The following is a 15,789-nucleotide window of genomic DNA, read 5'->3' as shown; positions in this document are numbered from 1 at the left end:
TTTTTTTCAAGCACTTTGTGTCAATTAGCATAACCCAAAGCATGCCAGCTTTGGGTTATGCAGAATAAATCCATCACAGGCAAATAATTCACATGCTAAACAGGAGAGGTGACAAACTGTGATCCCAAATAACAAATGGTTTACAAGATATACAAAAATATTTGTGGCATATGGATGTTTAAGGAGAAAAACGTGTCTTCGGGACAAACGCAGCACTTACTCGCACATTATGACAAATATGTTCTGCAGTGCAGCATCTTGCTTTGAAAAGCAGCTCATAATGGGTGTCACTATGGATGAGGTGGAGGTGTGTTGCTAGGGCAACAGGTGATATTTCGTGTTTTGTTTTTTTTTTTTTCCCCTTCCAAGGTCAAAGCAACTAAAGCGAGAAGTATTGAAAGTGTAAAAGCTGATTTATCACTGCCCCTTACTGTACGTTGATGACAGAATACATCAACACGGCAGCAAAAGAGACTAAAAAATGTGATTAAGTATCCTTAAAGGTTAAAAATGGTGTGAAATTTTTATATCGGTTTGTAAGCAACATGCACTGGATTCGTCACGCAAGCTTCTGTTGTGCCTGTTTTGTGTTTCTTGTGTCTTTATCCACCTTATCCAGAAACTTCCAACAAAAGGTGCAAACTCTATGTGACTGAATAATCAAGGTAACTGCCTTTTTCATGACAAACAGCCTGCCTTACCTCCGTCTTCACTCCAGGCAACAACTTTAACTGCTGAATTTTGCAAAGCAGCCCTAAAGAGGCATGATTGGTGTGATCGAATATTACAGAGCAAAGCCAACCAATACAGCAGGGAGGAAAAATGACATGCTTATCGTCGGGTGGGATGCATCTTTTTTTTTTTTTTTAATCATGCATGAACATATTAGATGCATGCAGACCAATGCAGTTGTAAATCTGTCAACCCATTCATTATTGTAGGCTCTGTTTTGTTTTTTTTTCTTCATCAGTGTTGCTCGTTGGTATATGGCCTCTCATTGTGAAGCCTTGAGCTTACACTTCCACTAAGAATGGCAATGGCTGTTGCTATGCTGGCTTTCTAAAGCCAGAGAAAGTGGAGGATCTGACCCAAGGATACTACATGCAACTTGCATCTTGTCAGTGGAAAGTTTGTTGAAAGCTCTACTGGTAACGCTTAAAACAACTATCAAAATGACACATTATTAAGCATTACTAAAGGAGTAGTAATTATTTCATCATTTATAAAGCATTATTCCATAGTGTGTATTATTAAACCTGTATAAGGCAAAAGTAGTTCTCATTGTAGATGTCACACAAACGTGTAACTGCCTGAATTAAGCATCAAAGTATACTATTAAATTAGTATTTATGAAACCTCTGTTAAAACACAAACAAACAACGAGCTCATATCTTAATCATTATAAACAGAAATGCGCATCTAAACAGCCGAATCACTTACTTAGACTATCTATATGCCATGAACATATTATATATGAGCTTATTATTCAAGAATAAAAATATATACCTGTTGCATTTACCTGTGTTTATAAATCACATAATATGGAGGAGTAATAAACACTAAAACCTTACTAACACTTAATAGTGTGTCATTGTTATAAAGTGTTATCGCTCCATTATATGATCGTCTTTATCGTGTGTCAGACTCCAAATGTGGAAACATTTTATAAGATTAATGCCATTTAGTAGTGAAAGGAGACTTAAACAAGTAGATAAAACCATAAATTAATCAGAGAATTGTTTAGAGTTAATAAATCCTCTGGGAACAAGTGTTGTCGCCTCCTGCCGTCCATTAAAGCATCTCCAGGTTTAAGTAAAATCGCCGGCCTTGTCTGTTGTTTGTAGTAAAGACAGTGATGCCTGTTTTCATTCTTTGAATATCAAATCCTGCCATTCTGTCAAAGCTGCCAGGATCTCAAAGATACACGCAAGGTGTCCTTTGGCATTAGTGCTGGGGTGTTGTAGTCTTGACATGGGTATCACTCTCAATTTGTCAGATATGAAGGATTTTCAAGGCCCCCTTGTCACTTTTAAAAGCAGCAGGAAACAGTGAGTGTTCTTTTTCATTGTGCAGGGCTAATGGGTATACTTCTCACATGCAGACATGACCTTATAATAATTATGACATCAATGACAACTTGTATCTATTGTCTCAATCCTTTTCCATTCATCTTCCTCAGTCTCTCTCAGTAAGATTCCTACTTATTACGACGTTCTCTCTCTTTCTTTTACCCATTATGTGCATATCTCTCATTGTTCTGCTCACAGTGGGCCACTTCTACTTCTTTGTCTTTGAGTTTGTCTCTTCTGTCCTTCATCTTCTCTTCTCTCTGTCATCGTGATTGGTTTTCTTTCTGTCATATCGTAAAGTCATTTCTCTACCCACGCTACTCTTTTATCACACTTGATCTCCTTCTTGCGTCTCTCTGTTCAGCTTGGTTTCTTTTTTGTCACAAGAACTTTTCCTTCTTTTTAAATATATTTGTTGATATTTTCTGTTTCGGTGTTTTCTTTTTTCTCTGACATGCTTTTCTCCGCTTACTCAGTTTCCAGGCGTACGCTGTTTACCTTTTCTTGCTTTAAATGCATAACTTTTTCTGTCTTTCTTATCTTTCCTCCATCAGCATTAATGAGTTATTTTACCTGGGGTGCAATTTCCATAATGTAGTGCTTTTTCCACATATAGATTATAATTGGATTTCCTTTATGCTGTGCTAGTTTCAGTAATTTGATTTGATTGCATTGCTACATAAACAAGATAGCAAGTAAGACAGAGAGCGAAAGAGGAAAAAAAAGTTTGTGTTAAAAATCAAAGGTGGTGGAGAACTAACTGGTGGAGGATGTTGCCTTGCTACAACACCCCTCTACTGAGTCTCCTGGTTTGCCTGACACTTTCTTTGTGGGGTTTGCTTGTTGTCTCTGGATTTGCTCTGAGGATTCTAATATGGAGAGATGCTCTGTGAAAATCATCCCTTACTTTTCCTCTGATTGGTTAGTATCCATATCGTAGTCCTGGTTAGAGTTAGACTGAAATATAAGGCTCACAGAAGTAGGCAATGAGAAAATTTATGAAATACAGGTGAAAAAACAAAATGTGTGTAAAATGCTGGCACAGAGAGAAGCTGTGTGTATATAGCTGATTTACTGATAACTTATTCTGGTGCTGTAAAATAGTAAGAATGCAATAATGGTAGCACAGTCTTCAAGAAAGACTTTATTTCCGTATATTGTGATAGGAAAATGGAAATGGGTGCAACGATTTATTGTAATGTGCAAACATAGATGGAAATGCATATTTGCAGTTTGAACAAGCTTGAAAATTGATATTTATTCTTCACCTCAGCCTCTTAAGCAAGCTTACTTGTCATTTTTTGAAGTAAATTTCATGAATGGTTCTCATTCAAAGCTCTTCTTTTGAGGTTTGCGCCTTTTTATTCTCTATAAGATTTGACAAGATCCTCCCTTGCTGAGGTGCAGCCCAAACTATGACAGAACCTCCACCTTGTTTTGACAGATGGTTGTAGACACGGTCGTACACACTGCACACCATGCTGATATGCCATGATGTCTACTAGTAGCTCTTTGTGAATCACATTGCTGGGTTAAAAATACCTTTTTGTGTCCGTCAAACTGTGTTGTCTTTGACATTTTTCTGCAAATGCCGGTACACCTCTTGTGTTAGGTCTTGCAAAGGTCAGTGTGTAATGGCTTAATAAAACAACAACAACAACAACAACAACAAAAAAACATTCCGGTGAAAATGTTTAGGTGTAAGCACTGGTAATGAAGGGGGGAAAATGAGTGAAAAAGCAGCCAATGTCTAAAGGAAAACTGGCTCAAAACCACTTTAAAAACATTATAGGAAAGTCTGGCTCTTTGAAACCAAACACAAAAAAAAGATGAGTGGCTCAAGATTTTTGCACAGTACTACAAATTCTGTAAAATTTCATCCATAGTACATCAAACTGTCATTATACTCCTTTCTTTAAAATTGCGCACACAGCATTGTAATACCGCCACTAAGTAGAATCTCTAAAATACACATTAAAATAAGAAGAAATGATGACTTTCCGAATTTTTAATGTCTTTAGTGAAGCTAGAAAATAGAACTTTTCACATTTCATTCCATTGAACCTTTATGCTTTTCAGGAGTAGTCGCCTGATCAAGAAAAGTGAAAGAGCATCACAAGAAATTACTAAATTGACGCCGTCTTCAAAACCTGTTTCTGTTTTAGGAAGTGCTGGTACACCAGTGGTTTTCAATGAGAATGGAGATGCTCCAGGGAGATACGACATATTCCAGTACCAGATCACCAACAGATCGACTACTGAGTACAGAGTCATCGGCTCCTGGACCAATAAATTACACCTCAAGGTGAGATTTTTACACACGTATACCAGTGTACCTAATTGGTTTTTACAATTTATAAGCTGACAAAACTGCTCATATTTTTCACACATATAAATTGAATGAAGTCAATGGAAAAAAATTAGGAAAAGTGAGGCAAAAACTTGGAAAATCAACTTAAAAGTGAAGCTCGAGTGAAAAATACTAGTTTATTATGAAATATGTTTTCAATGATTAACATTTTATGGTCTAAAAAGTTGTTCAGTACAGAACATACTGTATGCCATTTACCATAGTATATATTTCAGATGTGTTTCCAGCTTGTCATATGTTGAACTATCTCATTATTAGTATTTTAGCATGACACGTCTGTGTCCTAATGAAAAATGTCATATATTTTGATTTGAGTGCCTCATTGAAGCTTCTGAGGCATTATAGATCAGACACCTTGGAAGAATGAAAATTCAACATGACTATGAGCAGCTGCCATGATTTCAAAATCCCTTGTTACCGGGCTGGATTCGTTTGAGTTATTGCTCTTATTCAGGTGCAAAAGTTAGTTTTTTCAAGCAAGTGTAGATCTTTGCTTCTATTCAGAATACTAATCTTTGTGAAGGAGAGAGACTTGCAAACATTCGCAACTGTGAAAGGTCACACACCTACAGAATACACATAATAACCAATGCTACAGAACCTGGAGAATATACAGTGCCTACTTAGATCCACAGAAAAACAGATAATTGAATGCATTAGCAAACTGAATTCCCATTGTCCCACTCGCTCTCTCTGTCTCACTGTCACATGCACAAAAAAATCTTTGAGCACGCAGCAGTGCTAGGTGTTATAAATCCACCAAGGACTTCATTAGAAAGGCCAGATGACAGATGAGAAAACTAATAGACACAAAACGCTTTCTGGCTGATGGACGGTGTGTTTGTGTGTGTCAGTGTGTGTGTTTGTACAGCAGTACAGAAGTATAAAACACAGAAACTGAAGTCACACATGATTTGGCACTTTAACAATTTCTAAATAGACAGACATATTTAATTAGGTAAAATCCTGAAAGTATGCAGGGTAGCAGGGGGTAGTTTTTATTAAGAACAAAAAAGTTTGAATGTTCATCATTATAAATACAAGACAGCACTGTGGAACATAAGAATGTACAGCATGTGAGTCTCAAGAATTCACACATTCAAACCCTGTGCAAACTGAGTATTGGCTACCTTGAGTGCACTGTCGTGCTATGCAACACTGAGTTGAATCAGCGTTGGGAGATCAGAGGAGATCAGGAGAGATAGCTGTAGACGACAGACTGTTCATCTGCTGTCTACAGCTATCTGTAAAACATGCTGCAGCCACTGTCTTGTTTTGGCATTTTAGCCAGTGATGTTGGGGATCTTGTCAAAACTGATGGAGTTATGAACACAGGAAAGGTTTCATTTTTCAGTATGATCCCAAAAACACTGCAAATAAAATTTAAGTATATCCATGGGAAAAAATGCACAATGGAACACCATCAGTCATGGATTGACCTCGCCAAAGCCTAGGCCTCATCATTACTGGAGTAGTGTGAGATCATCTTGACCAAAAATGCAACAAAAGGCAGACAACGTCCAAAGAAGAGCTTTGAATGTTCTTCGAGAAGTCTGGAGAACTATTCCTGAAGAATACTTAAAGAAATGACAAGAAAGCTGCCTAAGAGAGTTCAGGCTGTGTTGAAGAATAAAGGTGGCCATGCCAAAAATTGACTTTCAAAATCTTTGAAATTATACAAACCCTGTTTCTTTGCCTTATATTTCCCTGTATGCTTTCATATGTTTCAATAAATCACTGCACCAATTTCCTATTTTCCTGGCAAAATAAAATGAAGGCTGACACTGCACTGTAATAAAATATGGGTCTGTGTTGTTTAATTTATGCCTTTTGATAGAAAATAAGGTGATAGTATACAGATATTAAATGGGGGATATGAATAAGTAATGAGCAAAATTTCTCCGTAAACAAAGTTTCTCCTTAGTGATATATGTACAACACTGTGGGCAGCAACTATCCCATTCTTGCATATTAAACTCCATGAGAACTTGTTTCTGTTTGTGTGTCAGTAATTAACTCAAATCCACCCTCTCTAAGTCTAATGAATTTTCCCTTCTAACTAGTTGTTTTAGGACTGGTACTTTTTGTGTTTAAAACAGTAATATTAAATTTTGTGCAGCACCCTCGGCGATGGTTAAACCTCAGGGAACGCGGTAATGACAAACTTCCTCACAACTGCTCGCGCACACAACTACAAATTAGTACACACACATTCAAACTCACTCGCAGAGGACGTACGGAGAGCTCAGGGATTCACTATAATGCCAGCATGACACAAACACAAATAAACAAAATGCACACATGGTGAAACATATGCGTGTGCACACTCACAAATAAACACACACACAGACACACACAGAAGGAAATGCAGATGGCCTATTTGTGCCAAATCTGATTATGGTCTGATTGCTGGCTTCCAGACTAGCTGGTGTTAGTTTTGTGCCTGGCAGCACTCAGGAAAATGATCAGAGGATCTGCTTGTGCTAATTGCTCTGCGAGATGCCCTGAAGACACACTTTTTTTTGAAGGTAGAGAGAAAGCTGAGTGTTAAAGGACTGTTAACATACAGTTTATGTCAGCTTCTGCAGATGGCTGCCAATCCTTATGCTCCAAGATGTCCTGTGAGAAAATAAGAAGCTTCATTTTGCCGTTTTGACACACAAATAACAACACACTGCTCTTCTCTCAGGTGGAGGCCATGCGTTGGAGGATGGGTGACCCAACTTTCCCTGCCTCCGTTTGCAGCCTCCCGTGCCGTACGGGTGAAAGGAAGAAAGTGGTGAAAGGGGTGCCGTGCTGTTGGCACTGTGAGCGCTGTGAAGGATACCACTTTCAGGTAGATTTCTGAAGAAAAATATCAGCTATCCAAAACCGTCAGCGTGATCCAGAAATTAAAATATCACAAACACTGTGACATCACAGGTCACATACAAATCTGGCTAGATCTTGATTTGTGTTTGACAAAAATCATGCATCAACCCTTTATCAATTTAGCAGTTTCTCTGTCAGTCTGATTTCAGCACTGATTATTTGTGTTTTCAAACCTAGAGAGGCTCACAGAACTTCTTAGCCTAACCAATTCATCTGTGTGAAATTGACTTGTCAAAAAACGAGGTAAAAATGTGGATTTTAATCAAATGTCTAACATTCCTTATACACCCTCTCCCAACTTTACAAATGAAACCGCATTTGTTGGAACGCTTTAAAAAGAATCAGCTGAAAGACCTATTTGCAATAAAAACTGTTTGACATTGTAAACGTGTTAGCTTCTGCACACATCGACTTGTTGACAGCTGCTGTCTGCTTACTCCTGCTCTTTTTTTAGGCAATTAAAAAAGTGAGGCACTTAGATTGTCCATTTTGAATTTCTATATAGAGAAAGTATCTAATTTGAGGAGAGGGAAATGCCCTGATCACACATTTTGAAGCTGCATTAATGATAAAAAAGAAAGCACAGCCTCTTTCAGTTGTAACGCTTTACATATCAGGACATAATAAAATGATCTGGTCCTTATCAGGTCTTCAAATTAGGTAGATAAATATCAGCAGGTAAAATATTACACTGTGTCATCATTTATTTTAGAAATACTGAGCTAAAATGCAGAATCAATGTATGAAAAAACTAGTTTTGCCTAAATATAGCCATCCTTTTTCTATAGGAATAAAGAGAGTCAGGGATGTCTAGGTGCTGCTAATCAAAAGCATTTGATTAACTGATCAGCAGCAGCACTTCTATAAAAGCAAAGGTTTTGTCACTTTGCTGGTCTAAAGCATTCAGGTATGTGTTAACACGAGGCCAAGGAGTGATTAACAGTGATCTCTGAGGAAGAATTGTTATTGGTTATCAGTCTGGGAAGGGTTATAAGGCCATTTCAAAAAAAAAGTCCATTCAAAGATTATTCACAAGTGAAAAACATTCATGAAAGTAGAATAAGAAAAAATCTGAAACTGAAGTTTGCCTGGAAATGCTGCCACTTCTTCTCTTTCTTGAAAAAAAAAAAGAACATGGCAGCACAGCTTCAGTTTGCAAAGTTGCATTCAAACAAACCACAAGACACAATGTCCTTGAGATAGCAGACAGGAAAATGGAAATGCTTGGCCATAATGCACAACACCATGTTTGCTGAAAAACTCAAGCATATCAGAACAAACACCTCACACCAACTGTCAAGCACAGTGATGGAGGGGTGATGATTTGAGCTCGTTTTTCAGTCAAAGGGCCTGGACACACTGAGTCGACCATAAACAATGTATACTCAATCAATCAATCAATCAATCAAAGCTTTATTCGCCACGTGCAGGTTGCCCTGCAGTGAAATAGGACCCCCCCCCCCCCCCCCCCGACCTTACACACACAACACAGACATCACATGGAGATACAGGTCGGAGATCGGTAGCGTTACAGAAAAAAAACACTGAAATATACACTACAATGGGAAAGTACAAGAGGAAAAAAAGTGACCTCTACTCATGCTGGGCTCCTGGGAGGACAGCATGAGAACAGGAAACAAAAAGAACTCCTCTGCACAAAAAAGCACATAAATGTCCACAGCACAACATTATGAAACACGTGACAAGCCACAGGGTCGGGTGGGGGGTGAGGAGTAATCCGAAGCAAACACAGCAGCCATCCTGCCCAGCGCTACCATTCCAGCGCGGGCTCAGACCCGCCGTGTTCCCAGGAGGGAACAAGCATCGAAGGCGTTTGGAAAGGAAAAAACATGAGACTAGACAAGGACATAAGAGGCTAAGCAGGGAAGCTAAGGGAGAGGAGGAGAGGAGAAAAGTGCGACCGTCTTCGTCAAGAGCAAGAGCAGAAAAAAGTATATTGTAGTCAAATATGAGAATATGCAGCAGCTAAAGCATGGCTGAAATTGGGCCATGCAAGTGAACAATGATCTTCAGTACACCATGGAAAATTAGATGTACTTGAGCCATAACCATATATCCATATATCGTTAGCTTCATAGCATAATTGCCTAAGTCATTTGACTAAGTCAATGACTTAGGCACTTATGCTATGAAGCTAACGATATGTGAAAATTAAATTATCATTGGGGACCATTTCAAAGTCTATCAGGCTTCCTGTTTAGTTGGAAAAATACTTGAACACGCACGTATATGTAAAAAAATGTGCTTAGCAAAGAAAATAGAAAATATCAGTTACAGTGGGGCAAAAAAGTATGTAGTCAGCCACCGATTGTGCAAGTTCCCCCACTTAAAATGATGACAGAGGTCAGTAATTTGCACCAGAGGTACACTTCAACTGTGAGAGACAGAATGTGAAAAAAAAAAATCCATGAATTCACATGGTAGGATTTGTAAAGAATTTATTCCTAAATTAGGGTGGAAAATAAGTATTTGGTCACCTCAAACATGGAAAATCTCTGCCTCTCACAGACCTGTAACGTCTTCTGTAAGACGCTTTTCTGTCCCCCACTCGTTACCTGTATGAATGGCACCTGTTTGGACTCATCATCTGTATAAAAGACACCTGTCCACAGCCTCAAACAGTCAGACTCCAAACTCCGCCATGGCCAAGACCAAAGAGCTTTCGAAGGACACCAGGAAAAGTATTGTAGACCTGCACCAGACTGGGAAGAGTGAATCTACAATAGGCAAGCAGCTTGGTGTGAAAAAATCAACTGTGGGAGCAATCATCAGAAAATGGAAGACATACAAGACCACTGCTAATCTCCCTCGATCTGGGGCTCCACGCAAGATCTCATCCCGTGGGGTCAAAATGATCATGAGAACGGTGAGCAAAGATCCCAGAACCACACGGGGGGACCTGGTGAATGACCTGCAGAGAGCTGGGACCAAAGTAACAAAGGTCACCATCAGTAACAACGGCAGGGAATCAAATCCCGCAGTGCCAGACGTGTTCCGCTGCTGAAGCCAGTGCATGTCCAGGCCCGTCTGAAGTTTGCCAGAGAGCACATGGATGATACAGCAGAGGATTGGGAGAATGTCATGTGGTCAGATGAAACCAAAGTAGAACTTTTTGGCATAAACTCAACTCGTCGTGTTTGGAGGACGAAGAATACTGAGTTGCATCCCAAGAACACCATACCTACTGTGAAGCATGGGGGTGGAAACATCATGCTATGGGGCTGTTTTTCTGCCAAGGGGACAGGACGACTGATCCGTGTTAAGGACAGAATGAATGGGGCCATGTATCGTGAGATTTTGAGCCAAAACCTCCTTCCATCAGTGAGAACTTTGAAGATGAAACGAGGCTGGGTCTTCCAACATGACAATGATCCAAAACACACCGCCCGGGCAACAAAGGAGTGGCTCCGTAATAAGCATTTGAAAGTCCTGGAGTGGCCTAGCCAGTCTCCAGACCTCAACCCCATAGAAAATCTGTGGCGGGAGTTGAAAGTCCGTGTTGCTCGGCGACAGCCCCAAAACATCACTGCTCTCGAGAAGATCTGCATGGAGGAATGGGCCAAAATACCAGCTACTGTGTGTGCAAACCTGGTAAAGACCTATAGTAAACGTTTGACCTCTGTTATTGCCAACAAAGGTTATGTTACAAAGTATTGAGTTGTATTTTTGTTATTGACCAAATACTTATTTTCCACCCTGATTTACGAATAAATTCTTTACAAATCCTACCATGTGGATTCATGGATTTTTTTTTTCACATTCTGTCTCTCACAGTTGAAGTGTACCTCTGGTGCAAATTACTGACCTCTGTCATCATTTTAGGTGGGGGAACTTGCACAATCGGTGGCTGACTACATACTTTTTTGCCCCACTGTACAACAGCAGCTGCTCATGTTTATGAGGGCGAGCACTCAATAGTTATTTTGCAGAAACAAGCAGTAATTGTGGAGTTGTCAAAAGCATAACTGATAATAAGTCTTTTCCTCAGAATTATATTAGATTGTGTCTTATGGAGATCAGGCACACATATATTTACACAAAAAGAGTTTTTTTTCTACATGTTTTGGCAAAAAAATAAATTGATTAACGAATTAAACCATATAAATGATGTCAATGATGTAATAGTCAGCTCCCGCTCCAATAAGGTCCTCATTCTGTGAACAGACTCCTTCTGATCTATGAGATGGTGACAGTACTCCCTGCTCTGTTCTGCAGCCTCAGTGAGATACAGCACACCACCTTTCCTTCTGCTGTGGGTTCAGATGAGATTGGCCCCGGCAGTCCAATAGATAATAATGCATTGGTCTGACTGCAGGAAGAGAGACACAAGACAACAAAATGAAATCAAGGCACACCACAACAGCCAGATGGCCAGATGGTTTTTCAATCAGCCAATTCATGGTTGAATCGGTGTTTAACAGTCAAATTATCATTAGAAAAATCTGTTTACTTAAGGAAAATGAACTAATGCATGTTCTAAAACCTCTCTCCCCGTTAGGCCTCAGAGTTCACCTGTGAGCTGTGCCCATACGAGAAGCGACCTGATGCCAACCGCACTGGCTGCACTCCCATTCCGATCATCAAACTGGAGTGGCACTCACCCTGGGCCATCGTCCCCGTCTTTATCGCCATGCTGGGTATCATCGCCACCTCTTTCGTCATCGTCACTTTTGTCCGGTACAATGACACGCCCATTGTCCGAGCTTCGGGGCGAGAGATGAGCTACGTGCTGCTTACTGGAATCTTCCTGTGCTATGCCATCACATTCCTGATGATCGCGACGCCGGATGTGGGCGTGTGCTCCCTGAGGAGGATTTTCTTAGGCTTGGGGATGTGTTTTAGCTACGCTGCGCTGCTCACCAAGACCAACAGGATACACCGCATCTTTGAACAAGGGAAAAAGTCTGTAACAGCACCCAGGTAAAAATGCCATTACGTCTGCTCTTGGCCCTTTTGTGCGTACATGTTTGGGCTGTGCAGATTTTGATGGGTTCAGTGGCACTTAATATTGCTATAAGTGTGGCTTTTTTGCACTCAGGTGTGTGACTTTACCTGCACCCTACTTTTTCAGATACTTGCGGTCATTACTCATCATTTATTTTTCATACATTATTTATGAGAGTCATGAACTAACAATTTCCTATTGTACTGCTTGCACTCAGTGTGAGTGACTCTGGGAGAGAGCATCCACTAAGTGGCTAAATTGTTAATGCAGGATTTAATAGTGCTCAGGTTCATGGCCCTGCTATCCAGACAGTTAGATTTTTTCCTTTTTTTTCCCTTCCTCTTCTTTTTTTTCCCATCCAGCTACAGACTTTTTACACAAAGTATTTTGAGGCTCTTTTCAGGTTACGGTTGTGACTCTAAGGTAGTCAAGCACTGAGCGTCCTTTGAACTTGAGAGCTTGAAGGAGTGGGTTGTTTCTTTCATTCTGATGCAAGTGGAAATATAGTTTTTGTTTTGGGCCATGATTTGCACCCCGGTTTTGATATCTCTGTCATCCTAGATGATCATCACATTTTCTCTTTTCAGCTCTATGTCTTCTTGCAACTGCTCATCCTTGTTTCTCCCTTTCTTTCTTGCTGCAAAACCCATCATTATATTTTCCCTGATCTCGCTCTAGCTCTCAGCGTGGATTTGCTGGAGTGTGTATGGTCGCATTTATAGAAATTTAATATATTGCCGCTGTCAAGTGGGAGACTTGTCTCAACCTTTTAGAGTCTAATAAAACTGTTTTCTTTTCATCTTATTGGGACAGGATTTTTGAGTGTTTGTTAAGTTATTTTTGGACCGTACTGGCTGAAGACTTTATGAAAAATCAAATTCTGTGGAAAATAGAATAGATCTAGTCTTACGGTGAATCTCAGTGGATCACCATGTCAGCCACTGCATTATGATGTTTCACTGAACCTGCTTGAAATTTTATACCTGTTGGAGTCACCCGTTCCTGGTAGGTCAAAGAGAAAAGATAAAATGTATTTACAGATCACACAATGGTTATTGAGAGCCTATTTATGGGTTAGGCTTCTACCTCTGTGTGCAGATGCATTCCTGACCCAAGACAGATTAAAGTGAACAAGGTATATTACTGCCCTACATGCCAGATATTGATATTCTGGCATTAGCTAACTAAGCTAACTGAGTAATGTATATCTGTATTTGAATATCCAGAATCTGAAGTCAAGGAAAATTCTATTCTATTCAATAAATAGTCTAAATTCTGTTACTCAATTATGTTTGAACAATAGTTATTGTCCAGTAACAAGTACCCTTTCTGCATTTATCTATATTCATAAGCAATCTCTGGCTGCCAAAACAGAAAATCTTGGCCTGAATCTTTGTTGGCTACACCAGCCAAATACCCTCCAGAGGTTAAGTCACCAGACTGGCCAATGCATTACCAGACTGCTATTTAACTAACCATATGACACTGAAGCAATGTTTAAGTTTAGTTCTATTGGAAAAATTTAGCATGAATTCAAAACAACAGTAATCTAAGGGAGCTTTATATTGAAAGGTAAAGAGCATACGGTGTTACTCGTACAAAGAGTAAACTCAAGTGACTGATCCCCCATGAGCAACCACTTGGTGGTGGAGGAAGTGCTGCCTTTTGTCAGGAAGAGACCTCTGGCAAAACCAGGCTTAGATAAGGGTGGCCATCTGCTGAACCAGTAAGGGGTTCTGAGGAAAGAGATGGCAGACAAGAGCGGCATAGAAAGACCACGACCAAGAAACAGGATAAAATACCAGCTAACAAATAGTTAATGAGATGCGATTGTGCTATATCAATATGAAAATAGTGAAAAGAGTTGAGTGAAGCAGAGGTACTCCGTTTATCATCGCTACAGCCTATATATCAGCAAACTAAAGGATTGTTCAAGGTAACTTATGAAAGAGAAAAGAGAGGGGGACTGTCTCCTGAACGCAAACTGGGAGCTGGTGGAACAAGCTCTCAGCTCATGAAAAGAAGTTGGTGCAACCTGAGAAATGTAAACCATGAGTGCATATTTTCTAGCATTAATTGCAGTTTTTCATCCTTGCTAAATCAAAATTTAATTAACCATCCTGTTCTTTACAGGTTTATCTCTCCTGCCTCCCAGCTCGTCATCACCTTCTCCCTGATCTCAGTTCAGCTTCTGGGTGTCTTTGTGTGGTTCGCCGTGGATCCTCCCCATACTGTAGTGGACTACGGCGAGCAGCGGACCCAGGACCCCACGGCGGCACGTGGTGTCCTCAAGTGCGACATCTCAGACCTGTCTCTCATCTGCTCCCTGGGTTACTCAATTCTGCTGATGGTTACGTGCACGGTTTACGCAATCAAGACGCGAGGCGTGCCCGAAACCTTTAACGAAGCCAAGCCTATTGGATTTACCATGTACACCACCTGTATCATCTGGCTGGCGTTCATACCCATCTTTTTTGGCACGTCCCAGTCTGCAGAACGGGTGAGTGTGTTTATATTTTGGATGACACTTATTACATCCTGAGAAAACGGAAAGTGTGTTGTTGGTGTCTGTCCTTCAACCCCAATCAACTGCAAGATTTCTGAGGATCAAACTGTAATATGTGTCTGCTTGCTTAACTGTTTGTTTTCCCTTTATATCACCGCTTTAAAATTCAAATCAATTCCTCTTGGAACATCTCCATCTACTGTGAACAGCAGGGCAAATTTGTATTTTGCTGTGCTTGAGCAAAGTTAGATCTATATTTAAGTGCAATAGTTTTTTAAAATACAAAACTTCTCTGGCAGGTGCAAGGTGGTTGTGCGATCAGTGCGCTTTTGCTTCACGTGGTTCAAAACTCCTAAGCAGATTTTAAAGCAAGTTTTGAAATTGCATTTTGAGCCATACGTGTGATGTATTGCTTTGGCACAAAGTGTCCTTTTACTACCTCCCTGAAAATTCTCAAAATCAAAACCGTATCTTTTGGCACTGAAGTACAGAAGTGTTTTACAACTGTAGCTATACTATTGGCTTAGAGTCAGAAATCTCCCGACAATCCCTCGTGAGTACAAGAGGATTTACTGTCTGTCTGATGGACTGGAACCGTGCCATGGTCTGGGCTTATAGAGAGTTATACTGCCGAGCTTATTCTTCCTACCTGTAGTTAATTCTTAATGGGTGTTCGATGAGAATAAAAGCCACGTGAGGTGTGTGTGAGGGTATGAGTGATAGCGTGACTGGCTCTTAAACAGTGTCCTTTCATCTTATCAGCTTAGAAACAGTGGGTTTGAATGCGCACGTAAACACCAATATAGCTAATCTGATTCATAAGACCGTACACATATTGAAGCGGACTGTTTACTCGAGCTAAAGCAGCAGTGGTCTATTGATTCCATTTCTTGATAGTGCGAATATGCTGCTTTCAACAATAACACACTTTATACACTCATTGAGATTCATGACAGGTCATTGATTTTTTTTTTTTTTGTCCAAGTCACATTTTTTACATCACAGT

General features: G+C 40.0%; 1 protein-coding gene across 4 annotated transcripts in view; it reads left to right on the top strand.

Moving 5' to 3' along the window:
- grm8a (glutamate receptor, metabotropic 8a) overlaps positions 1-15,789 on the top strand; it is a 315,961-nt gene that overhangs the window by 268,551 nt on the left and 31,621 nt on the right. For all 4 annotated transcript variants that reach the window (XM_085436399.1, XM_085436402.1, XM_085436400.1 and 1 more), the window contains exons 8-11: positions 4,235-4,374; positions 7,130-7,276; positions 11,831-12,252; positions 14,411-14,777. In XM_085436399.1, coding sequence (XP_085292525.1) covers positions 4,235-4,374; positions 7,130-7,276; positions 11,831-12,252; positions 14,411-14,777 — 1,076 coding nt within the window. The remainder of the gene's footprint in view (positions 1-4,234; positions 4,375-7,129; positions 7,277-11,830; positions 12,253-14,410; positions 14,778-15,789) is intronic.

This window comes from Copadichromis virginalis, linkage group LG17 (genome assembly GCF_057382275.1).
Source record: "Copadichromis virginalis isolate Kocher_CV1m ecotype Utaka linkage group LG17, C_Virginalis_male_GT1.1, whole genome shotgun sequence".
NCBI classification, from domain to species: Eukaryota; Metazoa; Chordata; class Actinopteri; order Cichliformes; family Cichlidae; genus Copadichromis; species Copadichromis virginalis.
The sequence above is the reverse complement of the archived record's forward strand: the minus strand, read 5'-3'. Positions and strand labels throughout refer to the sequence as shown.